Source organism: Oncorhynchus mykiss, chromosome 19 (genome assembly GCF_013265735.2).
Source record: "Oncorhynchus mykiss isolate Arlee chromosome 19, USDA_OmykA_1.1, whole genome shotgun sequence".
NCBI classification, from domain to species: domain Eukaryota; kingdom Metazoa; phylum Chordata; class Actinopteri; order Salmoniformes; family Salmonidae; genus Oncorhynchus; species Oncorhynchus mykiss.
In genome coordinates this window covers 2,598,228-2,615,725 of record NC_048583.1, presented here as the reverse complement: position 1 = coordinate 2,615,725, position 17,498 = coordinate 2,598,228, and the positions used below count along the sequence as shown (strand labels likewise).

General features: G+C 42.7%; 1 protein-coding gene across 1 annotated transcript; it reads left to right on the top strand.

The window, feature by feature from the left end:
- Window positions 1-1,689: 1,689 nt before the first annotated feature.
- On the top strand, window positions 1,690-4,043 carry LOC118941533 (zinc finger protein 239-like). The gene is made up of 2 exons (XM_036955459.1): window positions 1,690-1,723; window positions 2,580-4,043. Exons 1-2 carry the CDS (start codon window positions 1,690-1,692, stop codon window positions 3,284-3,286), a joined length of 741 nt encoding a protein of 246 aa, XP_036811354.1. The 3' UTR covers window positions 3,287-4,043.
- Window positions 4,044-17,498: the final 13,455 nt, after the last annotated feature.

Sequence of the window (17,498 nt, the reverse complement as noted above, 5' to 3'; positions counted from 1 at the left end):
CAGAAACACTAAACCAGGATTTAGATGTATTAAGAACAAGTTGATTGACAAAGTCATGAAACATTGAATAAACCACATTTTGGCTGTGATAAAAGATATGCCTCTGGGGTCAAAATGATCCATGTCAGAACTATGGTTCTATGTAAATATATAGTGGGTCTAAATGATCCCTGTCAGAACTATGGTTTAATGTAAATATATAGTGGGTCTAAATGATCCATGTCAGAACTATGGTTCAATGTAAATATGTAGTGGGTCTAAATGATCCATGTCAGAACTATGGTTCAATGTAAATATGTAGTGGGTCTAAATGATCCATGTCAGAACTATGGTTCAATGTAAATATGTAGTGGGTCTAAATGATCCATGTCAGAACTATGGTTCAATGTAAATATGTAGTGGGTCTAAATGATCCCTGTCAGAACTATGGTTCAATGTAAATATGTAGTGGGTCTAAATGATCCCTGTCAGAACTATGGTTCAATGTAAATATGTAGTGGGTCTAAATGATCCCTGTCAGAACTATGGTTCAATGTAAATATATAGTGGGTCTAAATGATCCCTGTCAGAACTCTGGTTCAATGTAAATATATAGTGGGTCTAAATGATCCCTGTCAGAACTATGGTTCAATGTAAATATATAGTGGGTCTAAATGATCCCTGTCAGAACTATGGTTCAATGTAAATATATAGTGGGTCTAAATGATCCCTGTCAGAACTCTGGTTCAATGTAAATATGTAGTGGGTCTAAATGATCCCTGTCAGAACAATGGTTCAATTTAAATATGTAGTGGGTCTAAATGATCCATGTCAGAACTATGGTTCAATGTAAATATGTAGTGGGTCTAGAGTTTGTTTTAAATTATCACTCATTAAAAACGAGTCAATCAACACATGCTTTTCTTTGAATGACTTAATATGATAATCAACTTTAATGAAATAAATGAAAAATAAACTTTTGGTTCCTCAACTGCGTTGCCCCTCCAGTCAGCAGATGGCGATGTGCGTCTTTTAGGTTCAGGCGACGCTGCCAGTGTGACGTATAATCTAGTGGACGGGACGCTCCTTCAACAACAACAGTTAGTCACCTCGGTAGCTTTATAGCAAACATAGCTACAACATTCACTCTCTTTACACTGTTTTGGTGTACATTAGTCGCTGTGTATTAAACACACTTCTGTCGTATGTACGTATTGGCCCATTTAATTATATATTTACGTTGTTTGTCAGCTAGCTGGTTTGCTAAATTAGCTTAGAACTAGGCTAGTTGCTAATGCTAGCTAGCGAACATCTCCGACCATAAGTTCACTAAGCTACTCTCCTCCTGCTAAAGAAGAGGAGGTCTTCTGGACGGAGAAAGAAGTTCTCCTGAAAGAGGAGGAGGAAGAGAAGGATGTTTCAATACAAAAACACGTAGAGGGTGAGGCTGTTACCGTGAAAGAAGAAGAGAAAGACGTTTCAGTGGAAGAAAAGGAAGACTCTTTCAGAGTGAAAGAGGAGGAGGATGTTACAGTAAAAGAAGAGGAAGCGGAGAGAGAGGAGGCTGCAGTTTATGGAGTGAAAGAGGGGGAGATGACTGTCACATCGAAAAAGGAGGAAGACTAAGAGGAGGAAACTGGATATCTGGGCCCGGTTTCCCCAACGCATCTTAACGCATCCTATGGTTCTAACGGTGAACTCAGCCGTAAGATGGTTTTGAGAAACCGGGCCGTGATTAACACTAGTAAGTACTGTCTTAAAAACAGAGGCACAAACTCTGCAGTTGTTGAACTGATGTGTGGTGTTAAAGGGGAAATATGTAATTGCTACATTTATATTATTTATAGCCATTGATTCTTGAAGAATATAACACATACCTCATGAGCTTAGTTCAACTGTTGTACCCCATCAGAACCCCAAATAAGATTTTTTACACCAATGTTTAGAAACAATGTGAATCAACACTGTATAGCCTCAACATGGTTAAAACTATCATGTTGATTTCATGGATGGTCAGTCCTTGCATCCGTAGGTCTGTCTATGAATTTGAGAGTAGTTACATTTCTCCAGACCCATCCATCATCTTATTACCAAAACAGTGGTGGAATGACATCTTTGTTATTGTTTGAACTGCAGATTGGTTGATCGATTGATTTGGCTTTTTTAAAGGGACAACCTAGGATTTAAACGGCAACAAAATGGCTGCCCTGAGACTTGGTTTGGTAAACAGCTGAGGGATGGGGGCTGGAGAAATGTAACCACTCTCACATTCAATTCATTGCCCTCTTGCGCCTATTTTAGCAAACACAGTAAGGGGCTTATATTGGTGACCAAAGGTTGTCTGGCACACTTGTTAGGTGTTCAGCAACTGTAATAACGTATTTATAGCCTACAATCATCAATGTTACTACTAATGTGAAAACAAGACAAAATATGACTATTGTTGCTCACTTGACTGTCTTAAGACAATTGTCAAATCATTGTAACATTCATTACAGACAATTGTTGTACAACATCATGGCTACGCTGTTGGCATCACCTTTTACAGTGGATTTCTGCTGTTGTGGGCCTTTAACCATCTGTCTGACTTGTTGTTTACACAGGAGAGAGACATGACTATCGTGGATCCTCTGGGGAGCCTCAACATCATGATGCTAACGAGGCAGAGAAGAGTCTCTCCAGATCATATCACCTCAAGAAACATCAGTGGAGACCAACAGGGAAGAAATCTCACTGCTGCTCTAACTGTGGGAAGAGTTACTTAATATCAAATTCACTAAAAGTACACATGAGAATTCACACTGGAGAGAAACCTTATAGCTGTGATCAATGTGGGAAGAATTTTAATCAGTCAAGCAGCCTGTTATCTCACCAGAGAACACACACAGGAGAGGAACCTTACAGCTGTTATCAATATGGGAAGAGTTTTACTCAGTCAAGCAGCCTGTTGTCTCACCAGAGAACACACACAGGAGAGAAATCTTACAGCTGTTATCAATGTGGGAAGAATTTTACTCAGTCAAGCAACCTGGTATCACACCAGAGAACACACACAGGAGAGAAATCTTATAGCTGTGAACAATGTGGGAAGAATTTTACTACATCTAGTCATCTGATTATACACCGGAGAACACACACAGGAGAGAAACCTTATAGCTGTGAACAATGTGGGAAGAGTTGTACTACATCTAGTCATCTGATTATACACCAGAGAACACACACAGGAGAGAAACCTCCTAGCTGTGATCAATGTGACAAGAGATACTCTGATAAAAGATCTCTGATCAAACATCAGAAAATACATTAATGATGGAATTGTTTCATGATATCAATGAATTAATGTCACAATGTATAATGTTTAAACATTGTAGTAGGAGTATTTTAATGATGTCACAATGTAGAACACTAAACGTTTGCCCCCTACATTTTAGAAGGAGTATTTTAATGATGTCACAATGTAGAATGTTTTAACATTGTAGAATGAGTATTTTAATAATGTCACAATGTAGAATGTTTAAACATTGTAGAAGGAGTATTTTAATGATGTCACAATGTAGAACACTAAACGTTTGCCCCCTCAATTGATTTCTGCATGATATGGATATTAGCCTCAGGGGGAAAATCCAGGCTCTGAATTGAAAGAGTGCTATTTATATGATATAACAGAAAGTGACTAACACAAAAAGAGCTGTGTTACACTTACAGCATTGGTGACCCACTTGAATCAAAATGTAGCTAGATGTTTTCTACAAGTTGTCATCTAACCAGTGATGTACACATTATTCCCAGATTCCATGTGGTTTTTGAGCTGTTAGTTTTAACAGGACAACCTCATCTCCCCACTCTCACACAAATGATTTCAACATGATATCGATGAGGGATGAAAAATAAGTGTTGCGTTCCTTTGTTTAACGACCTCTAAATGTAAATGCATCTCTCCAAAATGTAGCTGACTGTCTTCTGCAGGTTGTCCTCTAACCAGGGAGGTAAAATATATCTCCCATTTCCATGTGTTTTTTTAGTTGTGTTAGTTTCAACAGCACCAACAACCTGATTTGTCCTCTAACCAGGGAGGTAAAATATATCTCCCATTTCCATGTGTTTTTAGTTGTGTTAGTTTCAACAGCACCAACAACCTGATTTGTCCTCTAACCAGGGAGGTAAAATATATCTCCCATTTCCATGTGTTTTTAGTTGTGTTAGTTTCAACAGCACCAACAACCTGATTTGTCCTCTAACCAGGGAGGTAAAATATATCTCCCATTTCCATGTGTTTTTAGTTGTGTTAGTTTCAACAGCACCTACAACCTGATTTGTCCTCTAACCAGGGAGGTAAAATATATCTCCCATTTCCATGTGTTTTTAGTTGTGTTAGTTTCAACAGCACCTACTACCTGATTTGTCCTCTAACCAGGGAGGTAAAATATATCTCCCATTTCCATGTGTTTTTAGTTGTGTTAGTTTCAACAGCACCAACAACCTGATTTGTCCTCTAACCAGGGAGGTAAAATATATCTCCCATTTCCATGTGTTTTTAGTTGTGTTAGTTTCAACAGCACCTACAACCTGATTTGTCCTCTAACCAGGGAGGTAAAATATATCTCCCATTTCCATGTGTTTTTAGTTGTGTTAGTTTCAACAGCACCAACAACCTGATTTGTCCTCTAACCAGGGAGGTAAAATATATCTCCCATTTCCATGTGTTTTTAGTTGTGTTAGTTTCAACAGCACCAACAACCTGATTTGTCCTCTAACCAGGGAGGTAAAATATATCTCCCATTTCCATGTGTTTTTAGTTGTGTTAGTTTCAACAGCACCAACAACCTGATTTGTCCTCTAACCAGGGAGGTAAAATATATCTCCCATTTCCATGTGTTTTTAGTTGTGTTAGTTTCAACAGCACCAACAACCTGATTTGTCCTCTAACCAGGGAGGTAAAATATATCTCCCATTTCCATGTGTTTTTAGTTGTGTTAGTTTCAACAGCACCAACAACCTGATTTGTCCTCTAACCAGGGAGGTAAAATATATATCCCATTTCCATGTGTTTTTAGTCGTGTTAGTTTCAACAGCACCAACAACCTGATTTGTCCTCTAACCAGGGAGGTAAAATATATCTCCCATTTCCATGTGTTTTTAGTTGTGTTAGTTTCAACAGCACCAACAACCTGATTTGTCCTCTAACCAGGGAGGTAAAATATATATCCCATTTCCATGTGTTTTTAGTCGTGTTAGTTTCAACAGCACCAACAACCTGATTTGTCCTCTAACCAGGGAGGTAAAATATATCTCCCATTTCCATGTGTTTTTAGTTGTGTTAGTTTCAACAGCACCAACAACCTGATTTGTCCTCTAACCAGGGAGGTAAAATATATATCCCATTTCCATGTGTTTTTAGTCGTGTTAGTTTCAACAGCACCAACAACCTGATTTCCCCCCTAATTGATATCAGTGATTTATTGCTACTTGTCAGAACAACAGTGTTTCTGGTGCTGGTGCATTTTAAAAGGTGCTTGTTTCAGTAAGATGATTATTGTTGCAGATGTTTGTGCAGATGGTACATTTTATGTTGAGGTTTTCAGTATCACAAATGGTTTCTGCATATTGGTTATTAATTTGGACACATTAAAGCTGTGTTTTGACATTGGGCTGTACCACCAAGCTAAATGTCGTTGAAAAGACGTTGAAAAGAAGACGATACCCAACGTCCAATAGACGTTTGGTTTTAGTTGAAGGTTTTAAATATTTATTTTCAGGTTGTTGTTAATAACGACTTGAAAACAACTTAATTTCAAAGTTCTTACAGTTTAGACACATTGACTGTTGTGGAAAATATTGAATCAACTATTTCACCAAACCAGAACCTGTGAATTCAACTAGACTTTATTACAAACAGTAACAAAGCTGAACAATTCCATGGAAGAACTGACTCTTCATTCTTAGTACTTGGCTTTTATACAGTCTGACCCTTATATAACATTCTAACCACTACCCTGCTGCCCCAATAATACACTAAATACATGTAATATAGCCTATACAGTCTGATCCTTACATAACATTCTAACCACTAGGCTGCTGCCCCAATAATACACTAAATACATGTAATATAGCCTATACAGTCTGATCCTTACATAACATTCTAACCACTACCCTGCTGCCCCAATAATACACTAAATACATGTAATATAGCCTATACAGTCTGATCCTTATATAACATTCTAACCACTACCCTGCTGCCCCAATAATACACTAAATGCATGTAATATAGCCTATACAGTCTGATCCTTACATAACATTCTAACCACTACCCTGCTGCCCCAATAATACACTAAATACATGTAATATAGCCTATACAGTCTGATCCTTACATAGCATTCTAACCACTAGGCTACCCTGCTGCCCCAATACTACACTAGATACATGTAATATAGCCTATACAGTCTGATCCTTACATAACATTCTAACCACTACCCTGCTGCCCCAATAATACACTAAATACATGTAATATAGCCTATACAGTCTGATCCTTACATAACATTCTAACCACTACCCTGCTGCCCCAATAATACACTAAATACATGTAATATAGCCTATACAGTCTGATCCTTACATAACATTCTAACCACTACCCTGCTGCCCCAATAATACACTAAATACATGTAATATAGCCTATACAGTCTGATCCTTACATAACATTCTAACCACTAGGCTACCCTGCTGCCCCAATAATACACTAAATACATGTAATATAGCCTATACAGTCTGATCCTTATATAACATTCTAACCACTACCCTGCTGCCCCAATAATACACTAAATACATGTAATATAGCCTATACAGTCTGATCCTTACATAACATTCTAACCACTAGGCTACCCTGCTGCCCCAATAATACACTAAATACATGTAATATAGCCTATACAGTCTGATCCTTACATAACATTCTAACCACTAGGCTACCCTGCTGCCCCAATAATACACTAAATACATGTAATATAGCCTATACAGTCTGATCCTTATATAACATTCTAACCACTACCCTGCTGCCCCAATAATACACTAAATACATGTAATATAGCCTATACAGTCTGATCCTTACATAACATTCTAACCACTAGGCTACCCTGCTGCCCCAATAATACACTAAATACATGTAATATAGCCTATACAGTCTGATCCTTACATAACATTCTAACCACTACCCTGCTGCCCCAATAATACACTAAATACATGTAATATAGCCTATACAGTCTGATCCTTACATAACATTCTAACCACTACCCTGCTACCCCAATAATACACTAAATACATGTAATATAGCCTATACAGTCTGATCCTTACATAACATTCTAACCACTACCCTGCTGCCCCAATAATACACTAAACACATGTAATATAGCCTATACAGTCTGATCCTTACATAACATTCTAACCACTAGGCTACCCTGCTGCCCCAATAATACACTAAATACATGTAATATAGCCTATACAGTCTGATCCTTACATAACATTCTAACCACTAGGCTACCCTGCTGCCCCAATAATACACTAAACACATGTAATATAGCCTATACAGTCTGATCCTTACATAACATTCTAACCACTAGGCTACCCTGCTGCCCCAATAATACACTAAATACATGTAATATAGCCTATACAGTCTGATCCTTACATAACATTCTAACCACTAGGCTACCCTGCTGCCTCAATAATACACTAAATACATGTAATATAGCCTATACAGTCTGATCCTTACATAACATTCTAACCACTACCCTGCTGCCCCAATAATACACTAAATACATGTAATATAGCCTATACAGTCTGATCCTTACATAACATTCTAACCACTAGGCTACCCTGCTGCCCCAATAATACACTAAATACATGTAATATAGCCTATACAGTCTGATCCTTACATAACATCATCACTCCACTTTATGAATCTAGTTGTCTTGCTTAGTTTCCATTCTCTTATTGGCTCAGACATTGGGGCATAGATTCTATTGGTGGTGACATGCACACTCCTACTGGTGTCTAACTGATTATCTAATGTTCCTGTCCACAGGTCTTCACAAGATCAGACTGAGACACAAGTTCAGACCGATGTTGTCTGTGTGATTAACCCATGTGTGTGTCCAGTAGCCTTCACAAGTTCAGACCGATGTTGTCTATGTGATTAACCCATGTGTGTGTCCAGTAGCCTTCACCAGATCAGACTGATGTTGTCTGTGTGATTAACCCATGTGTGTCCAGTAGCCTTCACCAGATCAGACTGATGTTGTCTGTGTGATTAACCCATGTGTGTGTCCAGTAGCCTTCACAAGTTCAGACCGATGTTGTCTATGTGATTAACCCATGTGTGTGTCCAGTAGCCTTCACCAGATCAGACTGATGTTGTCTGTGTGATTAACCCATGTGTGTGTCCAGTAGCCTTCACAAGTTCAGACCGATGTTGTCTATGTGATTAACCCATGTGTGTGTCCAGTATCCTTCACCAGATCAGATATGGTTCAGACCAGACACGTCTTGTTAGTCTTTCCTCATCTACACAGATTCTGTTTATGTTCTGTTTTTACATGTCTAGTAGTTGACTCAATGTTGATCCAGCTTTGTACAGTCAGATGGGCTCAGCCTTCATTCTGCTAACACATGTCTAGTAGTTGACTCGATGTTGATCCAGCTTTGTACAGTCAGATGGGCTCAGCCTTCATTCTGCTAACACATGTCTAATAGTTGACTCGATGTTGATCCAGCTTTGTACAGTCAGATGGGCTCAGCCTTCATTCTGCTAACACATGTCTAATAGTTGACTCGATGTTGATCCAGCTTTGTACAGTCACATGGGCTCAGCCTTCATTCTGCTAACACATGTCTAATAGTTGACTCAATGTTGATCCAGCTTTGTACAGTCAGATGGGCTCAGCCTTCATTCTGCTAACACATGTCTAATAGTTGACTCAATGTTGATCCAGCTTTGTACAGTCAGATGGGCTCAGCCTTCATTCTGCTAACACATGTCTAATAGTTGACTCAATGTTGATCCAGCTTTGTACAGTCAGATGGGCTCAGCCTTCATTCTGCTAACACATGTCTAATAGTTGACTCAATGTTGATCCAGCTTTGTACAGTCAGATGGGCTCAGCCTTCATTCTGCTAACACATGTCTAATAGTTGACTCAATGTTGATCCAGCTTTGTACAGTCAGATGGGCTCAGCCTTCATTCTGCTAACACATGTCTAATAGTTGACTCAATGTTGATCCAGCTTTGTACAGTCAGATGGGCTCAGCCTTCATTCTGCTAACACATGTCTAATAGTTGACTCGATGTTGATCCAGCTTTGTACAGTCAGATGGGCTCAGCCTTCATTCTGCTAACACATGTCTAATAGTTGACTCGATGTTGATCCAGCTTTGTACAGTCACATGGGCTCAGCCTTCATTCTGCTAACACATGTCTAGTAGTTGACTCGATGTTGATCCAGCTTTGTACAGTCAGATGGGCTCAGCCTTCATTCTGCTAACACATGTCTAGTAGTTGACTCGATGTTGATCCAGCTTTGTACAGTCAGATGGGCTCAGCCTTCATTCTGCTAACACATGTCTAGTAGTTGACTCGATGTTGATCCAGCTTTGTACAGTCAGATGGGCTCAGCCTTCATTCTGCTAACACATGTCTAATAGTTGACTCGATGTTGATCCAGCTTTGTACAGTCACATGGGCTCAGCCTTCATTCTGCTAACACATGTCTAATAGTTGACTCGATGTTGATCCAGCTTTGTACAGTCAGATGGGCTCAGCCTTCATTCTGCTAACACATGTCTAGTAGTTGACTCGATGTTGATCCAGCTTTGTACAGTCAGATGGGCTCAGCCTTCATTCTGCTAACACATGTCTAATAGTTGACTCGATGTTGATCCAGCTTTGTACAGTCACATGGGCTCAGCCTTCATTCTGCTAACACATGTCTAATAGTTGACTCGATGTTGATCCAGCTTTGTACAGTCAGATGGGCTCAGCCTTCATTCTGCTAACACATGTCTAATAGTTGACTCGATGTTGATTCAGCTTTGTACAGTCACATGGGCTCAGCCTTCATTCTGCTAACACATGTCTAGTAGTTGACTCGATGTTGATCAAGCTTTGTACAGTCACATGGGCTCAGCCTTCATTCTGCTAACACATGTCTAATAGTTGACTCGATGTTGATCCAGCTTTGTACAGTCAGATGGGCTCAGCCTTCATTCTGCTAACACATGTCTAATAGTTGACTCGATGTTGATCCAGCTTTGTACAGTCAGATGGGCTCAGCCTTCATTCTGCTAACACATGTCTAATAGTTGACTCGATGTTGATCCAGCTTTGTACAGTCAGATGGGCTCAGCCTTCATTCTGCTAACACATGTCTAATAGTTGACTCGATGTTGATCCAGCTTTGTACAGTCAGATGGGCTCAGCCTTCATTCTGCTAACACATGTCTAATAGTTGACTCGATGTTGATCCAGCTTTGTACAGTCACATGGGCTCAGCCTTCATTCTGCTAACACATGTCTAATAGTTGACTCGATGTTGATCCAGCTTTGTACAGTCACATGGGCTCAGCCTTCATTCTGCTAACACATGTCTAATAGTTGACTCGATGTTGATCCAGCTTTGTACAGTCAGATGGGCTCAGCCTTCATTCTGCTTACACATGTCTAATAGTTGACTCGATGTTGATCCAGCTTTGTACAGTCACATGGGCTCAGCCTTCATTCTGCTAACACATGTCTAATAGTTGACTCGATGTTGATCCAGCTTTGTACAGTCACATGGGCTCAGCCTTCATTCTGCTAACACATGTCTAATAGTTGACTCGATGTTGATCCAGCTTTGTACAGTCACATGGGCTCAGCCTTCATTCTGCTAACACATGTCTAGTAGTTGACTCGATGTTGATCCAGCTTTGTACAGTCAGATGGGCTCAGCCTTCATTCTGCTAACACATGTCTAGTAGTTGACTCGATGTTGATCCAGCTTTGTACAGTCAGATGGGCTCAGCCTTCATTCTGCTAACACATGTCTAGTAGTTGACTCGATGTTGATCCAGCTTTGTACAGTCAGATGGGCTCAGCCTTCATTCTGCTAACACATGTCTAATAGTTGACTCGATGTTGATCCAGCTTTGTACAGTCACATGGGCTCAGCCTTCATTCTGCTAACACATGTCTAATAGTTGACTCGATGTTGATCCAGCTTTGTACAGTCAGATGGGCTCAGCCTTCATTCTGCTAACACATGTCTAGTAGTTGACTCGATGTTGATCCAGCTTTGTACAGTCAGATGGGCTCAGCCTTCATTCTGCTAACACATGTCTAATAGTTGACTCGATGTTGATCCAGCTTTGTACAGTCACATGGGCTCAGCCTTCATTCTGCTAACACATGTCTAATAGTTGACTCGATGTTGATCCAGCTTTGTACAGTCAGATGGGCTCAGCCTTCATTCTGCTAACACATGTCTAATAGTTGACTCGATGTTGATTCAGCTTTGTACAGTCACATGGGCTCAGCCTTCATTCTGCTAACACATGTCTAGTAGTTGACTCGATGTTGATCAAGCTTTGTACAGTCACATGGGCTCAGCCTTCATTCTGCTAACACATGTCTAATAGTTGACTCGATGTTGATCCAGCTTTGTACAGTCAGATGGGCTCAGCCTTCATTCTGCTAACACATGTCTAATAGTTGACTCGATGTTGATCCAGCTTTGTACAGTCAGATGGGCTCAGCCTTCATTCTGCTAACACATGTCTAATAGTTGACTCGATGTTGATCCAGCTTTGTACAGTCAGATGGGCTCAGCCTTCATTCTGCTAACACATGTCTAATAGTTGACTCGATGTTGATCCAGCTTTGTACAGTCAGATGGGCTCAGCCTTCATTCTGCTAACACATGTCTAATAGTTGACTCGATGTTGATCCAGCTTTGTACAGTCACATGGGCTCAGCCTTCATTCTGCTAACACATGTCTAATAGTTGACTCGATGTTGATCCAGCTTTGTACAGTCACATGGGCTCAGCCTTCATTCTGCTAACACATGTCTAATAGTTGACTCGATGTTGATCCAGCTTTGTACAGTCAGATGGGCTCAGCCTTCATTCTGCTTACACATGTCTAATAGTTGACTCGATGTTGATCCAGCTTTGTACAGTCACATGGGCTCAGCCTTCATTCTGCTAACACATGTCTAATAGTTGACTCGATGTTGATCCAGCTTTGTACAGTCACATGGGCTCAGCCTTCATTCTGCTAACACATGTCTAATAGTTGACTCGATGTTGATCCAGCTTTGTACAGTCACATGGGCTCAGCCTTCATTCTGCTAACACATGTCTAATAGTTGACTCGATGTTGATCCAGCTTTGTACAGTCACATGGGCTCAGCCTTCATTCTGCTTACACATGTCTAATAGTTGCCTCGATGTTGATCCAGCTTTGTACAGTCAGATGGGCTCAGCCTTCATTCTGCTAACACATGTCTAATAGTTGACTCGATGTTGATCCAGCTTTGTACAGTCAGATGGGCTCAGCCTTCATTCTGCTAACACATGTCTAGTAGTTGACTCGATGTTGATCCAGCTTTGTACAGTCAGATGGGCTCAGCCTTCATTCTGCTAACACATGTCTAATAGTTGACTCGATGTTGATCCAGCTTTGTACAGTCAGATGGGCTCAGCCTTCATTCTGCTAACACATGTCTAATAGTTGACTCGATGTTGATCCAGCTTTGTACAGTCAGATGGGCTCAGCCTTCATTCTGCTAACACATGTCTAATAGTTGACTCGATGTTGATCCAGCTTTGTACAGTCACATGGGCTCAGCCTTCATTCTGCTAACACATGTCTAGTAGTTAAACTCATATTGATTATTCTATCTACTTACAAGAGAACAGTATAGTTACCAGATGTCTGGAAAATCCGCCCACACAGTCAGTTAGGAACAAATAGTTATTTACAATGACGGCCAATCCCGGACAACGCTGGGCCCATTGTATATTACTTACTTACTTACTTACACACAGAACTACTAGTCACCCCTCCACTCTCTCTCTGATTCCAGGCCCCAGACAGACAGAACAGCAACACCGTCAGAACTATAGCAGTCTTCATTCTGAAATGACTCTGGTCTTCTTCAGAAGTAGTGCAGTAGTCTACAGGGTTCAGAACTCACCTTTTTAAACACTTCTTATCACTCATATCATGAGGTTTCCCGAAGGCGCCAGGCTCCCCAGCATTATGCAGTCCTGCACAATCATTACGCACAAACTTTGAAAGTGTTTATTTATCAGACCCACATATATAATAAATATATAATATTCATATATTCATTTGCTTTTAGTACTCACACATGAATCATATCCTGTTTGCAGGTCATGTGTTTTGAGCCAGCAGTAAAAACACACTGACAGGAGAGTTCCTCTTATGGCCACTAGGTGGAAATCTGGTGTCATAGACGCAGGACTGCAGACTAGAAAGAACAATTGTCCCAATTATCCTCCTTTCTCCTAAAGTGTGCACATGTTCCCTTCACTGAAATGACTGGTTTACTAAATATGGTGGAAACTCCCACTTGATAACAAAAGGTAGAGTCCTCTGAGTGGAACGGTGTGACAAACAGTACCTCCTCTCCTCTTCTCCCCTCTCCCTCTCCTCTCCCTCTCCTCTCCTCTCCCTCTCCTCTTCTCCCTTCTCCCTCTCCTCTCCTCTCCTCTCCTCTCCTCTCCTCTTCTCCCCCCTCTCCTCTCCTCTCCTCTCCCTCTCCCCTTCTCCCAACCTCCTCCTCTCCTCTCCTCTCCTCTCCTCTCCTCTCCTCTCCTCTCCTCTCCTCTCCTCTCCTCTCCTCTCCTCTCCCTCTCCTCTTCTCCCCCCTCTCCTCCCCTCTCCCATCCTCCTCTTCTCCCCCCTCTCCCCTTCTCCCCTCTCCCTCTCCTTCTCCCCTCTCCCTCTCCTCTTCTCCCTCTCCCTCTCCTCTTCTCCAACTCTCCCTCTCCTCTTCTCCCCCCTCTCCCTCTCCTCTCCTCTCCCCTTCTCCCCTCTTCCTCTCCTCTTCTCCCCCCTCTTCTCCCCCTCTCCTCTTCTCTCCTCTTCTCCCCTCTTCCTCTTCTCTCCCCTCCTCTCCTCTCCTCTCCTCTCGTCTCCTCTTCATCTTTTTGTCACTGACTTCTCACCAGTGATGTCATCATAACCAGTATCCTTTTCCTCTCTTGGCCCAGCCCAGCCTGACCCTGACATATAGCATCAGGCCTGTTGAGTTGACCTGGGTAACAGACCTCTAGCTCCTACACCACATCCCCCCTTCTCCTGCTCTAACATGAGACCTCATCAGTACTCATTTTGGGTGCTGGTACTGTTTATATTTAGGTGCTGGAACATTAAGCCAATATTCTATAAGAGGTGAACTCAAGCAGTAGAAAGTTAGAGGTGATGTGTTGTTCCATGTTCCAACATCTAGTGGAAAACCTTCCCAGAAGAGTGGAGGCTGTTATAGCAGCAATGTTCCATCATCTAGTGGAAAGCCTTCCCAGAACAGTGGAGGCTGTTATAGCAGCAATGTTCCAACATCTAGTGGAAAGCCTTCCCAGAAGAGTGGAGGCTGTTATAGCAGCAATGTTCCAACATCTAGAGAAAAGCCTTCCCAGAAGAGTGGAGGCTGTTATAGCAGCAAATGGGGGGGACTAAATCCATGCAAATGCCCATGATTTTGGATTGGGATGTTTGACGAGCAGGTGTCCACATACTTTTGTTGATTTTGTGTATATACTGCAGGCAGGCAGGCAGGCAGGCCCTCATCTCCTCTTCTCCCTTCTCTCCTCTCCTCTTCTCCCCCTCTCATCTCCTCTTCTACCCCCTCTCTTCTCCTCTTCTCCCTTCTCTCCTCTCCTCTTCTCCCCCCTCTCCTCTCCTCTTCTCCCTTCTCTCCTCTCCTCTTCTCTCCCCTCTCCTCTCCTCTTCTCCCCCCTCTCCTCTCCTCTTCTCCCCTCTCCTCTTCTCCCTTCTCTCCTCTCCTCTTCTCCCCCTCTCCTCTTCTCCCTTCTCTCCTCTCCTCTTCTCCCCCCTCTCCTCTCCTCTTCTCCCTTCTCTCCTCTCCTCTTCTCTCCCCTCTCCTCTTCTCCCTTCTCTCCTCTCCTCTTCTCCCTTCTCTCCTCTACTCCCTCCTCTCCTCTCCCTTCTCTCCTCTCCTCTTCTCCCCTCTCCTCTTCTCCCTTCTCTCCTCTCCTCTTCTCCCCCTCTCCTCTTCTCCCTTCTCTCCTCTCCTCTTCTCCCCCCTCTCCTCTCCTCTTCTCCCTTCTCTCCTCTCCTCTTCTCTCCCCTCTCCTCTTCTCCCTTCTCTCCTCTCCTCTTCTCCCTTCTCTCCTCTACTCCCTCCTCTCCTCTCCCTTCTCTCCTCTCCTCTTCTCTCCCCTCTCCTCTTCTCTCTTCTATCCTCTCCTCTCCTCTTCTCTCGCCTCTCCTCTTTTCCCTTCTCCCCTCTCCTCTTCTCCCTTCTCTCCTCTCCTCTTCTCCCCTCTCCTCTTCTCCCTTCTCTCCTCTCCTCTTCTCCCCCTCTCCTCTTCTCCCTTCTCTCCTCTCCTCTTCTCCCCCCTCTCCTCTCCTCTTCTCCCTTCTCTCCTCTCCTCTTCTCTCCCCTCTCCTCTTCTCCCTTCTCTCCTCTCCTCTTCTCCCTTCTCTCCTCTACTCCCTCCTCTCCTCTCCCTTCTCTCCTCTCCTCTTCTCTCCCCTCTCCTCTTCTCTCTTCTATCCTCTCCTCTCCTCTTCTCTCGCCTCTCCTCTTTTCCCTTCTCCCCTCTCCTCTTCTCCCTTCTCTCCTCTCCTCTTCTCCCTTCTCTCCTCTCCTCTTCTCCCTTCTCTCCTCTCCTCTTCTCCCCCTCTCCTCTTCTCCCTTCTCTCCTCTCCTCTTCTCCCTTCTCTCCTCTTCTCCCCCCTCTCCTCTCCTCATCTCCCCCCTCTCCTCTCCTCATCTCCCCCCTCTCCTCTTCTCCCCCCTCTCCTCTCCTCTTCTGCCCCCTCTCCTCTCCTTTTCTCCCCCCTCCTCTCCTCTTCTCCCCCCTCTCCTCTTCTCCTACCTCTCCTCTCCTCTTCTCCCCCTCTCCTCTTCTCCTCCCTCTCCTCTCCTCTTCTCCCCTTTCTCCTTCTTCTACCTCCCCTTACTTTATTTAATATAAATTAAAGGATGGGAGGGAGACAGAGAGGGGGAGGGGGAGGGAAGTAGGGTAGAGAGGGAGGAGGGGGAGAGAGAGAGAATATATTTTTTATCACTGTCTTCTCACCAGTGATGTCATCATAACCAGTAACCTGTTCCTCTCTTACTCATTTTGGGTGCTGGTACTGTTTCTATGTAGGTGCTGAAACATTAAGCTAATATTCTATAAGAGGTGAACTAAAGCAGTAGAAAGTTAGAGGTGATATTATAGGACACTATGTGTAACTTTGCTGCTCTGTCAGCAGTTTCCTGTGGAGTTTTTTTAACATATCAGTTTGCTGTAGTGTGTTCAACCACTGATCCAAGATAAGTTGCTAAGAAGTTAATCTCACATCATTGACGTTAGGACGTAATGAGAGAGAAGTCATATAGCCTAGCAGTATTTTCCACTCTTCAGTCCACTCTTTATGACAGCAGACTGTGGAGCCCCAGTTAGAGGCAGATATGATACCTGCAGTGGTACTGATGACCCTGTTGTGGAGCACAGGTAGGATTTTGTTACACTGATATACACTTGTGACAGTTACTGAGATATGTTTTGATATTATAAGATATATTATAATTTGCAGGGTTAGTAAAATAACATGCAACTGGAAGCAGACAGTAAAAATGTGTCTCAAAGCAGGACAATGATGTGATCACCTGTAAATGTACTTTACTGTAGTCTAACTGTCCATCTGGGGACAGGCACTAATGTCAGTTAAGTTGTGATGGTGTCATGCATCTGACTGTTGTATATTCAGTGTGTCAATGATTGATTGTATCTGTCTCTATGTAAATGAATGAGAGTATATATTATGTATTATATATTATATTGGTGTTATGTTAGAGTAGGAGAAGGGAGGGGTGTAGATGATAGAGGTCTATGAGCTGAGTCAAGATCAACAGGTTCAACACTATACGTCACGAAGAGAGAGAGAATGAAAGAGAGAGAGATGAGAAGAGAGGAGGGGTGGGGAGAGAGATTTGAGGAGGAGGAGAGAGAGAGGGTAGGGAGAGAGGAGGGTTGGGGAGAGAGAAAGGGAGGGGAGAGAGAGAGAGGGTAGGGAGAGAGAAAGGGAGGGGAGAGAGAAAGTGAGGGGCGATGGGAAAGGAGGGCATAGAGCAAGATAGGTGAGAGAAGAGGGTAGGGAAGAGAGAGAAGGGTAGAGTAGAGAGGAGGGTAGGGGGAAGAGGGTAGGGTAGAGAGAAGGGGAGGGGAGAGAGGAGGGTAGGGGATAGAGGGTAGGGTAGAGAGAAGGGGAGGGGAGAACAGAGGGAAGGGGAGAGTGG

Coding starts and splice junctions, on each gene's coding strand:
- LOC118941533 (XM_036955459.1), top strand. CDS start 1,690: ATGGTTTTGAGAAACCGGGCCGTGATTAACACTA. Junction 1,724..2,579: donor CCGGGCCGTGATTAACACTA/GTAAGTACTGTC, acceptor TTGTTGTTTACA/CAGGAGAGAGACATGACTAT.